Below are 18,897 nucleotides of genomic sequence, written 5' to 3'. Positions count from 1 at the left end.
AATATAATATAAAAAATAAGGGAATTTAATTTTTCGTATAAATTTTATAATCAATTTGATTGATTTTTTTTTTGGTCAATTTTTTCTTTTTGTCTTGTGTTGCTTCGTACGGGCCACAAACATATAACTTTGGCAGTAATGCTAATGAATCGTATATTGGATAATAATTGATGATACGATGAATAATTCACGACACGCCCTTTAGTATCTTTAGATAAATCGTTTCGATTATTTTTCATCGTGTGTGTAAAGAAACGCATGTGATGACTATGATAATGATAGTTTACACCGTTAACAAGTGATTTGAAAACATGAAAAGAAAAAAAAATCGTCACCGTTGACAGATGAGACATTTTTTTTTCTTGTCCTATCCCACGCGTTGTTCTTTTTCTTTTTATATTTAAATATACATACAATACAATTATATTTACATATTGTTATTTTTGAATAATTTTGCACCTTGTTTCGTATATGCGACTTTGATTTCTATTATTATTATTATTATTATTATTATTATTATTATTATTATTATTATTAAATATTATTATTACTATTAAATATTATTATTAATATTTTTATTATTATTTTTATTCATTTACAAAAATTTTTTCTTTAATTTTCAAACTGAGTGGGATGGAGTAAAGTATTTTCTTTTTATCTTATACTGAATCAAAAACAATATTTTTTATTATTATTATTTTCATTTTTGAATAGGCATAAATTTTGTGAAGCTTTTAAGAGAGAATCTCACTCTCTCCCTCTCTCTCTATATATATATAGCCTTTATTTAATTTCAATTCATTTCGAATCAATTTAACAATGGCGAAATTCATTAGATCGATTGTTTCGAGAGGTGACCTCGCGGGTCACTCGAATCCATCACGAGGCAAGTCTTGATTGGTCTGATCTTCGACTCATTTTAATGTAATTAACGTTTTGATTGCATGCTTTGTTTCTCCATTCATCCTTCTCTGATGAGTTCTTCTCCTTCCCTCTCACTCACTCTCTCTCTCTCTCCCTCTCTCTCTTACTCTCTTGCACTTCTGAATCGTATTTCTCTCACCCCATCATCATCAAATTCAAACCCCCGAGAATGAGGGTAGAGAGAGTGGGGGGGACATTGATCTATATATTTTGCTGGACGATGTATTTCATTAAGGCTCACCTACTATATTTCGAATTAATGTAAAAAATCTATTTTTATTTCTATTTATTCGTTTTTGGTTCAAAATTAGGTTTATTTATGTTTTTATAATTATTTATGATTATTTATTATTAATGACGTTAATAATTTTTATTTTTTATGTCAGATTTGATATTCTTGACCTTATTTTAGTAAAAAACGACTACCATGTCGATATAGTTTCGAAACGACAAATATTTTGATTTTGAAAATAGAATTTTTTATTTTTAGCACAAAAATTTTGAGATTTTTACTATAACAGATCTAAAGTTTATGTTACGGTTCAAAAAAAAATTTCTCAGTACAATAATAATAAGAGACAAAAAAAATCGTATTTCGACACATTGGTGTCCCCTCTTCCCCCTCTCCAACGTTCTTATACTTATTGTTTCTTTTATTTTTGTTTATTTACATTTACTTATATTCATTTCTTTATATTTTCACAGAAAAAAATAAGGTCTGAAATCGTTTAGAACTTAAGACCAAAATGATTGAAAAGTAACAACTTTAAAAACATTAAAATAATCTAATGTTATTATTAATATTATTAATATTCTTGTTTTTTGATATCTGATTTGATATTCTTGACCTTATTTTAGTAGAAAACGACTACCATGTCGATGTAGTTTCAAAATGACAAATATTTTGATTTTGAAAATAAAAATTTTGATTTTGAGCACCAAAATTTTGATTTTTGACTATTACAGAGCTCGAGTTGAAGTTAAGGTGAAAAAAAATTGACTGAGTCCAATAACAATAAAAGGCAAAAAAATAGTATTTTGACACATTGATGTCCCATCACCCTTCTTCCCCCTCTCCACCGTTCTTAAATTTATTTTCTTTTATTTCTTTATTTTTTGTTTATTTGCATTTACTTATTTTCTCACAGAAAAAATAAGGTCTTAAATCGTTGAAAACTGAAAACCAAAATATTTAAAAATTAAAAAACTTTAAAAACATTAAAATAATCTAATTTTAGTATTATTGTTGTTATTATGATTATCATTATTGATTTTCTTGTTTTTTTGATGTTAGATTTGAAATCCTCGACCTTATTTCAGTAGAAAACGACTACCATATCGATATAGTTTCAAAACGATAAATATTTTGATTTTTAAAATAGAATTTTTGATTTTTATGACCAAAATTTTGAATTTTCATTACCAAAATATATATAATATGTATGTATTTGAATATTTTGTATAATTTATGTTGAATATTATATTTATTAAATTCGAATACTGTAAGTATATATTGATGTGAAAGTTTAAAAAGTATAAAATAGCGGATGATAATGCTGTTACCACTAAAGCCGCTCTAATGCTCGATTGGTCGTTAACAACCGCGCGACCTACCTCCTATTATTTCCTATCGTTGTTCTGTCGGAGATGGCCTTTAACAGATAACATGGTCATTTATTATAGCTCCGGCACAAGTACCTTCGGATCTTATCTATTTTACCACCCAAAGAAGGGGTAAGGAGTGCTGAGGAAGCAGGGGGTTAGCAAACTATTGAGATTTTTTATTCTGGACAAGAACTAAAATTGTTAAAAATTCTAAATAAAGAAATTATTTTCATATTTTCAAAATCTATTTCACTTATTTCGATTTTATATATTCTACTTTTAATATCATTCTTTGAAAAATTAATACTCTTTATGAATATTGGTACTTCCCCCCCCCCTCCCCCTCTCTTTTTTATCTTCACGAAAATAACAGAAAAATACAAAAAAATTACTAAAAGTACAAAAAAATAGGAAAAATACAAAAAGACCAAAAAATGCAACAAGAAAAACAAAAAATATACAAAAAAATACAAAAAGATAAAAAAATACAACAAGAAAAACAAAAAAATACAAAAAAATTAATAAAAGTACAAAAAAATAGTAAAAATGCAAAAAAAAACAAAAAGAACAAAAAATACAACAAGAAAAACAAAAACTAATAGAAAAAATAGAAAAAACACAAAAATTCATTGTCTAGGTTTGTGGAAAATTTAAATTTTTTTTATTTTTTTTTTGCCGTTGTATTTCACTCGAAAATTGGATACGGATCATAAAGAATGCTAAGAGGTCCGTGCACGAAATACGAAATCGCGCTGAGAGAGAAACTCTAAAAACTTGTTAAATTGGTTTCAATATTATTATTATTATTATTATTATTATTATTATTATTATTATTATTATTATTATTATTATTATTATTATTATTATTATTATTATTATTATTATTATTATTATTATTGGTTTCGATTATTATTTTTAAAATTTGAAAGACTAATTTTTTCCCACAAAATTTTTCTCATATCCTTTGGGGTTTTTATTTATTTTTTTTTTGTGAATTTTTATAATTAAAATCTCTAAAAATGTTGACCTAATTTCAAGTTTTTGATAATCATTCAATTTTTTAAGATTTCACCTACTTTTCGACCTAAATTTAAACAAATATTTTTTTTGTACCTAAATCCAAGTTTTTAATTAAAAATATTAATTAATAATAACTTAACTTTTAAGATTTGACCTACGTTTAGACCTAAATTTGACCAAAATTCTCCATTTTTATCTCAATCCAAGTTTTTAATAATCATTCAACTCTTAAGATTTGACCTGCTTTTTGACCTAAACTTAATTTAAATTTTTTCATTTTGACCTGAATCCGAGTTTTTAATAATCTCTTTTAGGCTTTAACATACATTTAGACCTAAATTAGACCTAAATTTTCAATTTTGACCAAAGTCTAAGTTTTTAATAATCATATTCGACTTTTAAGATTTGACGTACGTTTAGACCTAAATTTTCCATTTTTATCTAAATCCAAGTTGTTAATAATCATTCAAGTTTTAAGATTTGACCTGATTTTAGACCTAAATAATTATTCAACTTTTTAAGATTCGACCTACGTTTAGACCTCAATTTTCCATTTTGATCTAAATTTTATATTTTGACCTAAATTAAAGTTTTCAATAATTATTCAACTCTTAATATTTGACCTACGTTGAGACCTAAATTTGACCTAAACACTCCATTTTGACCTAAATCCAAGTATCTAATAATCTCTAAACTTTTAAGATTTGACCATCGTTTAGACCTAAATTTGACCTCAATTCAAAATTTTAATAATTATTCAACTTTTAAGATTCGATCTACGTTTAGATCTCAATTTTCCATTTTGACCTAAATATTATATTTTGACCTAAATTCAAGTTTTTAATAATTATTCAACTCTTAAGATTTGACCTACGTTGAGACCTAAATTTGACCTAAGCACTTCATTTTGACCTAAATCCAAGTATTTAATAATATCTTAACTTTTAAGATTTGACCTTAGTTTAGACCTAATTTCGACCTAAACATTCCATTTTGACCTAAATTCAAAATTTTAATAATAATTTAACTTTTAAGATTTGACCTCCTTTTAGACCTAAATTTGACCTAAATTCAATTTCCGTCTACCTAGATTGAAAATAGGAACTAAAGGGCAAATGTACCTATAATTTTTCCCCTCCTAACAAGGCACTATTATAAAATTTTTATATTATACAGAAAAAATTATATCCTCGGTTATAAAATTTGGGTGCATATTAAAAATCCCCAATATATAGAGCCATACGATAATAAAATGAAATTAAATTAAAAAATTGATTAGACTCAGGTAATGAGGCGAATGGAATTTCTCGACTTTAGAAAAGAAAATAATTTTCGAACCCAATAATATAAAAATTGCTTGATGAAAATTTTTTTTTTCGCCAACTTCTCTCTTCCTTCCACTTTGTGTGTGCCTATCAATCCCCGCTGGACCTTAATGAAGCTAATCGTTATAAAAAGCCGCGTTTCCAATAACCATTTAATTCAGTCAATCAAAATTCCTATTAGCTCTTGCGAGTGCAATTTGGTATAGGATATACGGAACATCGAGCTCATATTAGAGAACTTCCCTGAGAGAAATATATATATATATATATATATTGATGCATTCGAGAAATGGCTATAAACATCGCGTGTATTTTAATAAAAAAAAAAGTTAATCCTCATGAAATTTTAGTCAGGAATTTGTTCTTTATAATATTTTTTTGTTAAAGTTTTAAATTTTTCCTACTTTTAAAGGTTATGTTTGGAGAAATTTTTAAAAATTTTAATTTTGTATTCACTTTTCAATTTTTCACATTTTGAATTCAAAATTTTAAGGTTATGTTCCCTTCTTGTCTTACTTGACTTTTTATTTACAAAATTTTGTGTCTTAAATAAAGCAAAAACTACTACAAAATAATATGCTTAATTGACATAAAGAAACCTTAAGATTTTATATCTTAGATAAAGCGAAAACTACTATAAACATAACCTAAAATTTTTAGAAGCTAAGATTCCTTTACTATATACTTAATATTAACATTTTTTTTTTACTAAAAAGTGTGCGAAATATAAAATTTTAACCTCATGTTCTTAAATTTTAAATTTAAATTCCTTACATAATACCTTAAAATTCTTAAATTTAACCTTAAAATTTTTAAATTTATTATTAAAATTTAAAAATTTTAAGGTTATATTCCCTTTAAGGTTATATTCTCTTACTTTTATTTTTTAAAGAATTTTACAACTTAAATAAAGTAAAAACTACCATAAACATAATCTAAAATTTTAAGGAGCTAAGGTTCCTTCTACCATATACTTAATATTAAAATGTTTTCCTTACTAAAAACTATGCGAAATTTTATGAAAATTTTAACCATAAATTTCTTAAATTTAACATTATTTTTTTTAATAAAAACTATGCGAATATTTGTAAAAGTTAATTAAAATTTTAAGTCATTGGCATATATTAAGAAGTGAATATAAATTAACCTCTTAATATTTGTCATTTGACCTACGATTTTAAGGTTATGTTATAGTCAGGGTTAGACCATCTATTAAACTTTTACAATGACTTCCGTTTTGTATGTCGAGCGGGAGACACGTTTTTCTGAGTTTTGTTCGTTTAATTGTTGATTACTTAGTATTAACTTTATTGTATTGAATTGTGCTTATATAAATACATCCTTAGGATCGTACTAAGGAAATAATATGTGTTCATAAAGAGGAATAAAATCCTTAATAGTTAACACACGAAGACTAATCCTCCAAATACTTCTTGGATCAAACATAACCTCATCTCGCCACGTGGATTGCTGAAAATCGAGACACCTGGCTGGACAAATTAACAGGTCTCCGTTCCACCAAGAAGAATATCACCATCAACTGATATTAGGATTAACCCTAAACTACAACAGAACTACATAAGAAATTTTGTTTCCTTTTTTTTTAAAAAAGAAAAGAATTAAAAACGCACAAACCTCGCGCCACTACTATCATTGGCGTCAACAACAGAAGGACGCACACACGCCTCCTCAACCAACCAACACTAGTCATAACGGATCTAATGGAAATCACTGGCCGATGTATGGGTCGCAGCTAACGGCTCTGTAATAGTCGTCAATCGAGTATTCGCTTACTACAAGCCTGACTAACTTTGGACTGAAATAAAACTAACTACTAGGACAATTCTAATATAAAAACTCCGGATTAATACGTTCAATTATTAATCAATTAATAGTACTGGCTATTTGTATATACAAGAGGCCATTTAAACAAAAGAAGAAGAAGAAGAAACTTTTACAATTTTTTTTTTAAATTTGTATATTTATAAACTTTGTGTAAAATTTATAATTGAAGGGGGTCCAACCTTGAGTAAATGGGGTCCAACCCTGACTATAGGCGCAATTTTTCAATAGCTGGGGTCACTTTATAATTAATATTAAAATTTTTCTTTTTTTTTGACTAAAAACGATGCTTGGTCTTAATAACAAAGATATTTTTTTTAAAAATTAAAATTATTAATATAATTGAAATTTTAAACTACGATTTCTACCACTAACATACGCTACAAATGCTAAAAATGCAATTTCAATTGACAATTTAATTAAAATTCGTCTCGAATATTTGTTAATAATTAGTGTTGTTATTATTGTTTCCAATATGTGTGAGTGGACACCCGTTGATTCACGTTAAAATGGCAGTTAATGTTTGCGAAGGTAGGGAACCTTTATACCTTTGGCTCGTAAACCTCGATGTTTATGCACCAATTAGCTATATGTACGAATATCCATGTGAACCGTCTTATATTACAAATACAAATATAAGCCGCAAATACAAAGAGAGAAAGAGAGAAAGAGGAAGGGAGAAATTCGCTTTCTATATTTATGCCACTATGTCGGTTCTCCTTGAGATAACGCATGTTCCAAAGTTCACGTAAGGCGACAATTCTGTCATTCATTCGGCAATTAAGGAATTACGTGAAAAAGAGAGAAATCCGACTAACGAGTCGATAGTAGTGTAGTCCTTCTCTCATATAGGTACTATACCAACCGGATGCATTTCTGTCATTCTCATTTCCGCTTTAAGACCAGCTGACGCTCAATTACGATAAACCCCACCCTCCCCCACTTGCCCCCTTACACTCTCACTATTTTTTTACCCTTTAGTCTAAAAATTCGTTAATTTAATTTAGAAAAAAGAATTATTACCTTAGGTTCTTTTCACTCTCTTCCCCCACCCCTTTTATTTGAAAAATTCATTAATTCCAATTAGAAAAACGAATTTTCGTTAATTTTCGTTATTTCAAATTAGAAAAACGAAAAGTAATGAAAATTCATTTTTCTAAATTAAGTTAACGAAAATTAACAAAAAATAACGAAAATTCGATTTTTTTAATTGAATTAACGAAAAATAACAAATATTCTATTTTCTAAATTGAATTAAAAAAAAATTAACAAAAATTAACGAACATTCGTTTTTCTAAATTGAATTAACAAAAATTAACCAAATTAACGAAAATTCGTTTTTCTAAATTCAATTAACAAAAATTAACGAACATTCGTTTTTCTAAATTGAATTAACGAAAATTAACCAAATTAACGAAAATTCGATTTTTTTAATTGAATTAACAAAAATGAACGAACATTCGTTTTTCTAAATTGAATTAACGAAAATTAAGGAAAATTCGTTTTTCTAAATTGAATTAACGAAAATTAAGGAAAATTCGTTTTTCTAAATTGAATTAACGAAAATTCATTTTTCTAAATTAAATTAAAGAAAATTAACCAGAATTAACAAAAATTCTTTTTTCTAAATTAAATTAACGAAAAATGACAAACATTCTTTTTTCCAAATTGAAATAACAAAAATTAACGAAAATTAATGAAAAATAATAAAAATTCATTTTTATAAATTAAATTAACGAAAATTCACAAAAATTAAAAACAATTCGTTTTTCTAAATTTAATTAACGAAAATTAACAAAAATTAACGAATATTCTTTTTTCCAAATTGAAATAACAAAAATTAACGAAAATTAATGAAAATTCATTTTTTTAAATTAAATTAACGAAAATTCACAAAAATTCGTTTTTCTAAATTGAATTAACGAAAAATAACGAACATTCTTTTTTCCAAAATGAAATTTGAAATTTTGTTAATTTCGTTATTTCAATTTAAAAAAAAAATGTTCGTCATTTTTCGTTAATTCAATTTAGAAAAACAAATTTTCAATAATTTTCGTTAATTTTTGTTATTTTAATTTAGAAAAACGAATTCTCGTTAATTTTCGTTAATTCAATTTAGAAAGAAGAATTTTCATTAATTTTTGTTAATTTTCGTTAATTCAATATAGAAAAACGAATTTTCATTAGGTACTTTTCGTTAATTCAATTTAGAAAAAAGAATTTTCGTTAATTATTGTTAATTTTCGTTACTTTTCATTATTTTAATTTAGAGAAAACGAGTTACGTTAATTTTGGTTAATTTTCGTTAATTTTCGTCTATTCAATTTAGAAAAATGAATTTTCATTACTTTTCGTTAATTTAATTTAGAAAAGCGAATTTTCATTTCTTTTTGTTAATTTTCGTTAATTTTCTTATTTCAATTTCGAAAAAAGAATTTTTGTTAATTTTCGATAATTCAATTTAGAAAAAACGAATTTTCATTACTTTTTGTTAATTTTCGTTAATTCAATTTAGAAAAAACGAATTTTCATTACTTTTTGTTAATTTTCGTTAATTCAATTTAGAAAAAAGAATTTTCGTTAATTTTTGTTAATTTTCATTAATTTAATTTAGAAAAAAGTATTTTCGTTAATTCAATATAGAAAAACGAATATTCATTAGGTACTTTTCGTTAATTTAATTTAGAAAAAAGAATTTTCGTTAATTATTGTTAATTTTCGTTATTTCAATTTAGTAAACGAGTTACGTTAATTTTGGTTAATTTTGGTTAATTTTCGTTTATTCAATTTAGAAAAATGAATTTTCATTACTTTTCGTTAATTTAATTTAGAAAAGCGAATTTTCATTACTTTTTGTTAATTTTCGTTAATTTTCTTATTTCAATTTCGAAAAAAGAATTTTTGTTAATTTTCGATAATTCAATTTAGAAAAAACGAATTTTCATTACTTTTTGTTAATTTTCGTTAATTCAATTTAGAAAAAAGAATTTTCGTTAATTTTTGTTAATTTTCATTAATTCAATTTAGAAAAAAGTATTTTCGTTAATTCAATATAGAAAAACGAATATTCATTAGGTACTTTTCGTTAATTTAATTTAGAAAAAAGAATTTTCGTTAATTATTGTTAATTTTCGTTATTTCAATTTAGTAAACGAGTTACGTTAATTTTGGTTAATTTTGGTTAATTTTCGTTTATTCAATTTAGAAAAATGAATTTTCATTACTTTTCGTTAATTTAATTTAGAAAAGCGAATTTTCATTACTTTTTGTTAATTTTCGTTAATTTTCTTATTTCAATTTCGAAAAAAGAATTTTTGTTAATTTTCGATAATTCAATATAGAAAACGAATTTTTATTAGGTACTTTTCGTTAATTCAATTTAGAGAAAAGAATTTTCGTTAATTTTTGTTAATTTTCATTAATTCAATTTAGAAAAAAGAATTTTCGTTAATTTTTGTTAATTTTCGTTAATTCAATTTAGAAAAACGAATTTTCTTTAATTTTCTTGAATTCAATTTAGAAAAAAGAATTTTCGTTAATTATTGTTAATTTTCGTTATTTCAATTTAGAAAACGAGTTACGTTAATTTTTGTATAATTTTCGTTAATTTTTGTTTATTCAATTTAGAAAAATGAATTTTCATTACTTTTCGTTAATTCAATTTAGAAAAACAAATTTTCATTACTTTTTGTTAATTTTCGTTAATTTTCTTATTTCAATTTCAAAAAAGAATTTTTGTTAATTTTTGTTAATTCAATTTAGACAAAAGAATTTTCGTTAATTTTTGTTAATTTTCGTTCATTCAATTTAGAAAAAAGAATTTTCGTTAATTTTCGTTAATTCAATTTAGAGAAACGAATTTTCATTACTTTTCGTTAATTATTATTATTATTTAGTTATAAAATCAAATATTAAAACTCCAAAGATAAGAAAGTATTGTTTACGTGAGCGTTTAATGTCTCTCTTTCTTTCTTTCCTTCCTTTTTTCGAAAAAAATGTAATCCAATTAACGATCTTAGAAAAAGCAATTATGCATTGAACTTTCCATGAACTTCCCATTTACGTTTCTCCACTATAGTAATTTATGAGTAGGTGCTTCAAGTTTAATGAAGATAACTAATTAATACTTTAACTTATCCCCCCTCTTGCCCTCGCTCTTTATATTCGATTAATGAAGTAAACTCGGAACAACAAAAATTGATATCAAGAGTAAATTCTTCATTTGAAAATTATTTCTCCAGAAAATTATTATTCTCTCAAAGAAATAAATTTGATAATTCAAAATCAGAAACATTTTTTGTATTATTTATTTAATATTTTTAAAATTATTTTATTTATTTTTTAAATGTGGCGTTCCCCTTAGCCTCGCCCTTAGCTATTAATTTAATTTTAGAATATTGTAATATTATAGAAAAATATTTTTATAACAATAAACACAGGTCCTAGAACTTCGATATTTTGAAAAAAGTGGGGGGTAAAGATTAAAAATTTTTTCTTTTTGCTATTTTTGATATCGTAGTCCTCGTTTCCATTGTATTTTTATCCTCTGAATACGATGAAGGGTCTGAAAATTCACTAGAATGTTAAAATTTTGAAAAAAGTGGGGGTAAAAACCCAAAAAAAACTTTTTTATTTTTACTTTCGATATCGTAGTGGTTTTCATCGTAGTTTTATTCTCTGAAAACGATCCAGGTTCGCAAAATTCCCTAACGCATCAAAATTTTGAAAAAAGTGGGGGTAAATTTCCAAAATGTGGGGGTAAAGACCCTGAAAAACAAATTTTTACCTATTTTTGACATGGGAGTCGTTTTCAATGTATTTTTGTCTTCTGAACACGATATTGGGGCCTAAAATTGATTAGCACGTCAGAATTTTGAAAAAAGTGGGGGTAAAGACCCCGAAAAACAATTTTTTCACCTATTTTTGATATGGGAGTCGCTTTCAACATATTTTTGCCTTCTGAACACGATCCCGTGGCTCAAAATTGATTATCACATAAAAATTTTGAAAAAGTGGGGGTAAAGACCACGAAAAATAATTTTTTCCCCTATTTTAGACATGGTAGTCATTTCCAATATATTTTTCCCCTCTAAACACGATTCCAAGTTCCAAAATTGCCCAGCAAGTCAGGTCTTTGAGAAAAGTGATGGTAAACAAGGTTTTTTCGAGTCTTTACCCCGAAAAAGGACTTTTTTCCAATGTAATTAAAAGAAAACAAAAATAGAATTCAATAATAAGATTTTTTTATGTTAAAAACCCGAAGAAAGAGACAAAAAACATGGAAAGGAAATAAATAAATAAAAATAAACAAAAAAATTTGTATAGAAACTTATAGACTCAACTGTACATGAACCACAAGTTTATAGAGGAATCGATGTGGGTGTTGCATGCGAGAGTGGAACTCGAAAGGTTGCCACGACGGATCGGATTGGATTCGAGGTTTCTCGTTATTAATTTAATTACCGCTTGACAGTTCTATAATTAAATTGCTAATTTATCTGTCCGGGATCTGGCCGAGCGAACAGCGTTGGGCAGGTCGATGATTGCTCGCCGAATGACGTTTCAATTCCTTTCCTATGTGTTTTTGTTTTTACCCCCCCCCCTCTCTCTCTCTTTCACTGTTTAATAACTTTCACACTTATTAAAATTTTCTCCGTATAATTTTCTCTCTTTCAATAATTAACCTTAAAATCAAATTAAAAAGAAAAAGAAAATCCTTAAAGGATTTTGTTTTTAACCCCCCCCCCCCTCTTCCTCCTTTCTTTTTTCTCATTCTCTGTCTCTTTTAGCAACTTTTCTAGATTAACATTTTCTCCCTTCTAATTATTATAATAATTATATTAATCTTAAAATAAAAATTTAAAAAAACAAATTCTTAAAAATTTTGTTTTTACCCTTCCTCCTTCTTTCTTTTTTTGTTCCTCCTTCACTTTTCTTTTTCTTTTTACAACTTTCCTATATACATTAAAATTTTCTCTCTCTAAATACTAATCTTAATATCAAATTTAAAAAAAAAATCGTTAAAAATTTTGTTTTTACTCCCCCCCCCCTCCTTTTCTTTCTTCTTCCTCTGTCATTTTTCCTCTTACTTTAAATAATTTTCCTATATGTATTTAAATTCTCTCCATAATTTTCTTCATTTTAATCTTAAATTCAAATTTTTTTTAAAATAATTATAAAAATTAAATTTTTTTAAAAATAATTTCTAAAATATTTTGTCTTTACCCCCCCCACTTCTCCCACTCTTTCTTTTAATTTTAATAACTTTTATTTCTACTGAAGTTTTCTTTACATAATTTTATCCAATTTATTCTTAAAATTGAATTTATTTTTTCTTTTAAAAAATTACTTATTTAAAAAATAAAAAAAAATTTTTTAAAGAATGTTATTTTTTTCGAAAAATAATTGCTGACTTTTGAGAAATATATATACGAAACTGATGTATCATCATCACTCACATTTAAATCGAGACGTGAATTGTTCATTCGTCTCGGCATTTATAGCTTTTGATGGTGTAAGGATTTATTCGTCCCATAAGATTTGTTATGTCTGCTATAAAATTCCCAGTAACTTTTTATTTATTCTTTTCCTCTGTTTTTTTTTTTTTTGCTTCTTTTCTCTCATTCTGTGTGTTTGTGTGAGTGTCTTCGAAAAATCATTAATTAACTCTATAAAAGAAGATTCAAATGTAATTTGATTTCATTTAATTGAATTATTATTTTTTTCCATATTAATTTTCTATTAAATGAAATTTGATTCCATTTAATAGAATTAACTTTCAATAAAATAAAATTTGATTCTATTTAATCGAATTAATTTTCTATAAAATGAAATTTTTATTTTATTTGATTGAATCAATTTTCCATAAAATAAAATTCGATTCTATTTAATCGAATTAATTTTCCATAAAATGAAATTCGATTCTAGTTAATCGAATTAATTTTCTATAAAATAAAATTTGAATTTTATTATCTAAATCGAATTAATTTTCCGTAAATGAAATTTTTTAATTTTAATCAATCGAATTGATTTAATTTTACTTTAATCTAATAATTTTTCTATTAATTTTGTTTCAGTTATTAATAAATTTAATAAATAAATTAATTCATTAAATTAGTATAAAATGTAATTTAGTTTTATTAATTTTCTATTATATCGATGTTAACTAAATTAATATGCAATATTCTAGGAATTAAATTATCAATATTTTTAATTAAACTTCATTAATTATTGACTATTATATTTTTAATTAAAAACTCATTAATTAATTTACTAGCGTTATATATCAAATTACTAAATTTATTAACAAAACATATATCAATAATTCAAGTGAAATTATTTTTCTCTGTTTTCGCAAAATTAATTAATGTTAATAATTAATATTAATAAATATCAAATTTAAGGATAATTAGTATTTTAATTAATATTAATTAATTAATACTGTAATAATTAAAAAAAAGAAATATATATATATATATATTAAAAATTAAAATTAAAAAACAGAAATTAAAAAGTAATTAAATTAAAAAAATAATTTAAAAAATAATTTAAGAATTAATTAAGAAAATAATTAATGGGTACTAATTGAAATATTTAATTAAGTATTTTAATTAATATTAATTAATACTAATTAAAATACTAATTAGACTTAAATTTGCAATTAATAATTTAACGAGTGTAGTTGTATCAACTTTTTTTTAAATAAGACAATTTTTTTTTAAATTTCTTTTCTTTTTTTTTTACTTTTTTTGAAAGATAAAATCCGCAGATGGGAATTATCAAAATGAAATGGCACATTTACAACACATTTTAATTATATAATATGGTTGTGTGCTCGTTTAGACACTCAAAAAAAAGAGGAAAAGATATTTGATTAAGAAAACCAAAAAAAAGAGGAACAAAACAGGAATTGAAAAGGATAAAGATTTCTCAAAAGCCATCATTCCAATGAGTGCTTATAAAGCAGAGCTCATTTACTTAGAAAGTGTGTTTGCCTGACGTGAAATTTAATTGGAAACGCGTCATATTTATCGCCACTTAAAGCCAACCGAATGAGGAGAGGCAGAGAATGTCATCTTATGTTTGCCAATTCTTCGATTGCTTGCCTTTATTATAATGAAATGATGGTATCAGGATACATCAAGAAATCGTTCTTCTTAATGGCATTTTAGAAAATTAAAATTTTCGAAATTAATTTAATAACAGAATAAATTTAATTTATATTATCAATTTGAAGAAAAATTTTTCGGTTGATTTTAGATTATTTTATTATTACTTTATTTATTTATATTTTTTTAAATTTTTAAATTTTAAAATGTTGGTTCAATTTTTAATGTTTAAATAATTTTTAAATGTTGATTCAATTATTCATTTTTAATGTTTAAAAAATTTTAAAATGTTGGTTCAATTTTTGTAAGAAGTGAATTATTAAATAATAATTTCAAAATACAATAGAAGAAAAAATATTTTTTCAAAAATGTTTATTTTTTAAGTCAATTCGGAAGGAATAAAAATATTAATGTCTATTTTTGTCTCTTTTTATGTTGCAGGTTATTTGGTCCTACGGTACCTTGTGCAGGTTGTGGTCAAGTAATACCATCAACGGATTACGTTCACAAAACAATAGGGGCTTCATTTCATTTAAAATGTTTTCAATGTAGCAAATGTTGTACCCCACTTCAGGTTGGAGATAGGTAAGCATTAATGTCGTATAAAAATAATTACTACTGAATAATTCTTTAAAAAAAAAACTGCTTTTGGTTTTAAACTCTACTTTTGCTTTAAATCTACTGTTAGCTTAGCTCTAATTTTATTTTTATCTTAATCCTACTTTTCCTTTTAACCCTACTATCACTTTTTCTACATTTACTTTAACCCTGTTATTACATTTTTTTACTGTTACTTTAACCCCATCTTTACTTTTACCCTACTGTTACTTTTAACCTAAATTGTTACTATTACTCTAGTGTTACTTTAATCCTACTGTTACTTGAATCCTATTTTTTACTTTAACCCTTCTTTTACCCTAACCCTACTATTACTTTTTCCACATTTAATTTAACCCTACTTCTACTTTTTTCTACTATTACTTTAACCCTTCTGTTACTTTAACCTTACTGACACTTTAACCCTACTACAACATTAAACCTACTTTTACTTTGATCCTACTTTTACTATAAACCTACTTGTACTTTAAGCCTACTGTTACTTTACTTCTACTGATTATTTAACCCTACTTTTACTTAAACCCTACTTTTCCTTTAATCCTACCAGCTGTTACTTGAACCCCACTTGAACCCTGATTTTAATTTAACTCTATATTTATTTTATTTATCTAGTGATCTTTAGTAAATATTTAGTAAATTGAATTTTTTTCCATTCGATTTGACCAATTTTCAATTCTATTACTTTACAAAAATTGAATTAAAATTTATAAAAAAAACCCTAATTTTTAAAGAATTTAAAAATAAATGCGTATTTGAAATTTTCAAACTTAAATAATTTTTTAAATAAATATTTTATTATTCATTTTTTAACAGCAATTGATATTTAAAAAATTTTTAATTTAAAACCTTCTGGATTTCAATCGGGGTTTAATTATCTTTTCGGAATGTCATCTTTTTTTCAAAAATCTCTAGTGAAATTCTTCAACAAATTTAATTACTTTCCATACGATTTCACAAAGTTTCAATATTATATATCTCTAAAAACTTAAATTCCAAATTTCTCAAAATCTATTTATAATTCTTTTTCGAATTTAAAATAAATGCGTTTTCAAAACTTATAAATAATTGTTTTAATAAATATTAAATTACTAATTTTTGCACAGCAATTTCAAAATAATTACGAAAAAACAAACTTTTAAAAATTTTAATTTTAATCCTTGTAGGGTTTAATTATCTTTTTGAAAATTGCAAAAGTTTTCAATTTCATTTCTAAGTTAATTACATTATAAAAATTTTTAGAAAGTTGTTCTGGAATTTAAGTATTTAAAATTTATTTATACAGAACTTAGAAGGAATTAAATGTATAGTCTTGAAAAATTCATTGCGATTATGAAAAGTTTTCCCAGTGGAAATGAAATAAAAAGGAATTCAAATTTCTTAAGTTTACAAAAAATATTTTTCGAGTAATAAAAACAAAAACTATTGTATAGTAATTTTTAAAATTTTTGTATTTTTTTTTAGTATACTTTTGATAAAATCCCCTGCGACATTTCCCTATAATTTCCCTGACTTATGCCAAACTACTTTTAATTTATTGCTACTTTTACTTTTCGTTATAAAACATCTCTTTCTTATTTTCACTTTTCGTGTCTTTTTTTTTGTAATTCGATCGTAATTTTTATTAACTTTAACTCGCACTGTCAGCGAGGATGCTTCTCTTCATACCTGAAAACAAAAAGCAAATTTCAAATTAGATTCGATAAAAACTGTATTACTTCATTTTTTTAAAAATTGTTCAAAAAGAGTATGATTTTAAATTTTCAGGTATTGTTTCACTTCGGGAAAACTAGTTTCTTCCCTAATTTCCCTGACTTATGCCAACCTTGCTACTTTTACTTATTTTCTTTTTGTCATAACCACTTTTTCTTATTTTCACTTTTCTTGTTCTTTTTTTTGTAAATTCGATCGTAATTTTTATTAACTTAACTCGTACTGTTGGGGAGGATGCTGCTCCTCTTTATACCTGAAAACAAAAAGCAAATTTCAAATTAGATTTCTATTTTAAAAAATCCCTAACTTCCTTGACTTATGAAAATCCTGTTACTTTCACTTTTCGTTATAACTTCTTCTTTTTCTTTTCACTTTTCATGTCTGTTTTTTAATTCGATCGTAATTTTTATTAACTTAACTCCCATTGCTGGTGAGGATGCTCCTTTTCATACCTGTAACAGAAAGCAAATTTCATATTAGATTCGAAAAAAAACTGTCTATTTTCTAAACCATAACTTCCTCCACTAGGAGGAAAAGATGATTAGACCATAAAAACTGTATTATTTTTATTTAAAAAAAAAATTGTTTCTAAAGAGTGTGATTTTTTTTATTGCAGGTATTATTTCATTTCGGGAACACTAGTGTGCGAGCCGGACTATCAAAAAATAGCGAAATCATCGTCAATGCCAGTGACAGCGGCGGCTGCCGGCAATGGGGGTGTTCCAGTGCGAAAAGGCAAAGTGGGAAGGCCTCGAAGGAGTCGCGAATGAGGGGGCAACCCGGTCGGTCGCCCGAAAAAGGTACAACCGACTCCACAGCCGACGCCCGTTGTCACAGCCATGCAACCGCAAATTGATCTCGTGGACGTTGGTGTTGGAGCGGATCCCTATTCGCCGCCACCGCCGGGTCATCAACACTTTCATCCCCATCATCAACAACAACAACAACAGCAGCAGCAGCAGCAGCAACATCATCATCATCATCAACATCATCAACAACATCATCCTCATCATCCCCATCATCAAATGGGCCTCATTACTTCCGGTATCCCTGGTCACTCACATCAACATCCCTCAGCCTATCAGGATTGGTCATGGCCGCCCGATTCTTGCGATTAAAACCCCTCCCCCCCACTCCCCCTAACCCCCCTTTTTTCCAAAAAACGAAAAAACAATTCAACGTCTGTGATTTTGAAACAAATTTTTTTCTTTTTCAAACACTTTTACGAACCTTTCTCATCATTATTGAGAATGTAAAAAAAAAAGAATTGGTGACAAAAGAAAAGTTTCGTGCTGGTTCGCGCAAAATTACAAAAAAAAAAAAATGTACCTGTAGGCAAATCAAGAGTGAAAATAAAAAAAAAAAACATTGTGAAGGAAGAAACTTGTGCCCAAAAAAATGATTTTCAAGGGGATGAAAATTAGTGTTTTTTTTTAATTTACAAAAAAGACTCAAATTTTTGAAAAAAAGAGAGATATAGTTAAGAGAAAATTCTCCGAGAAATCGAATTGCTTACACACGACATTTCTTGCCATTGAAAAAAAAAAAGATGCTCCTGCGAATTATTATCGACCCCTTTTTGAGATAATATGATGACACTCCCTGTGTGACATTCGATATTGTACGTCCACGGGGAAATTAGACACTCTCGTTATGATGATTGTAATTTTTTTTTTTTGGGATTTCTTATAAGAAAAAAAATCTTTCCGACATTAGTAGCATTTCTTCACGCGGCGAATCGAAAC

General features: G+C 25.6%; 1 protein-coding gene across 1 annotated transcript in view; it reads left to right on the top strand.

Moving 5' to 3' along the window:
• The window catches only part of LOC122512707 (thyroid receptor-interacting protein 6-like), a 203,096-nt gene extending 185,174 nt beyond the window's left edge, over positions 1-17,922 (top strand). The window contains exons 5-6 of the mRNA XM_043628723.1: positions 15,266-15,409; positions 17,769-17,922. Of these exons, the coding sequence (XP_043484658.1) occupies positions 15,266-15,409; positions 17,769-17,922 (298 nt within the window). The remainder of the gene's footprint in view (positions 1-15,265; positions 15,410-17,768) is intronic.
• Positions 17,923-18,897: the final 975 nt, after the last annotated feature.

This window comes from Leptopilina heterotoma, unplaced genomic scaffold (assembly GCF_015476425.1).
Source record: "Leptopilina heterotoma isolate Lh14 unplaced genomic scaffold, ASM1547642v1 Lhet_123, whole genome shotgun sequence".
Lineage (NCBI taxonomy): Eukaryota > Metazoa > Arthropoda > Insecta > Hymenoptera > Figitidae > Leptopilina > Leptopilina heterotoma.
Note: the sequence above shows the minus strand (reverse complement) of the source record. Positions and strands in the feature narration are given on the sequence as shown.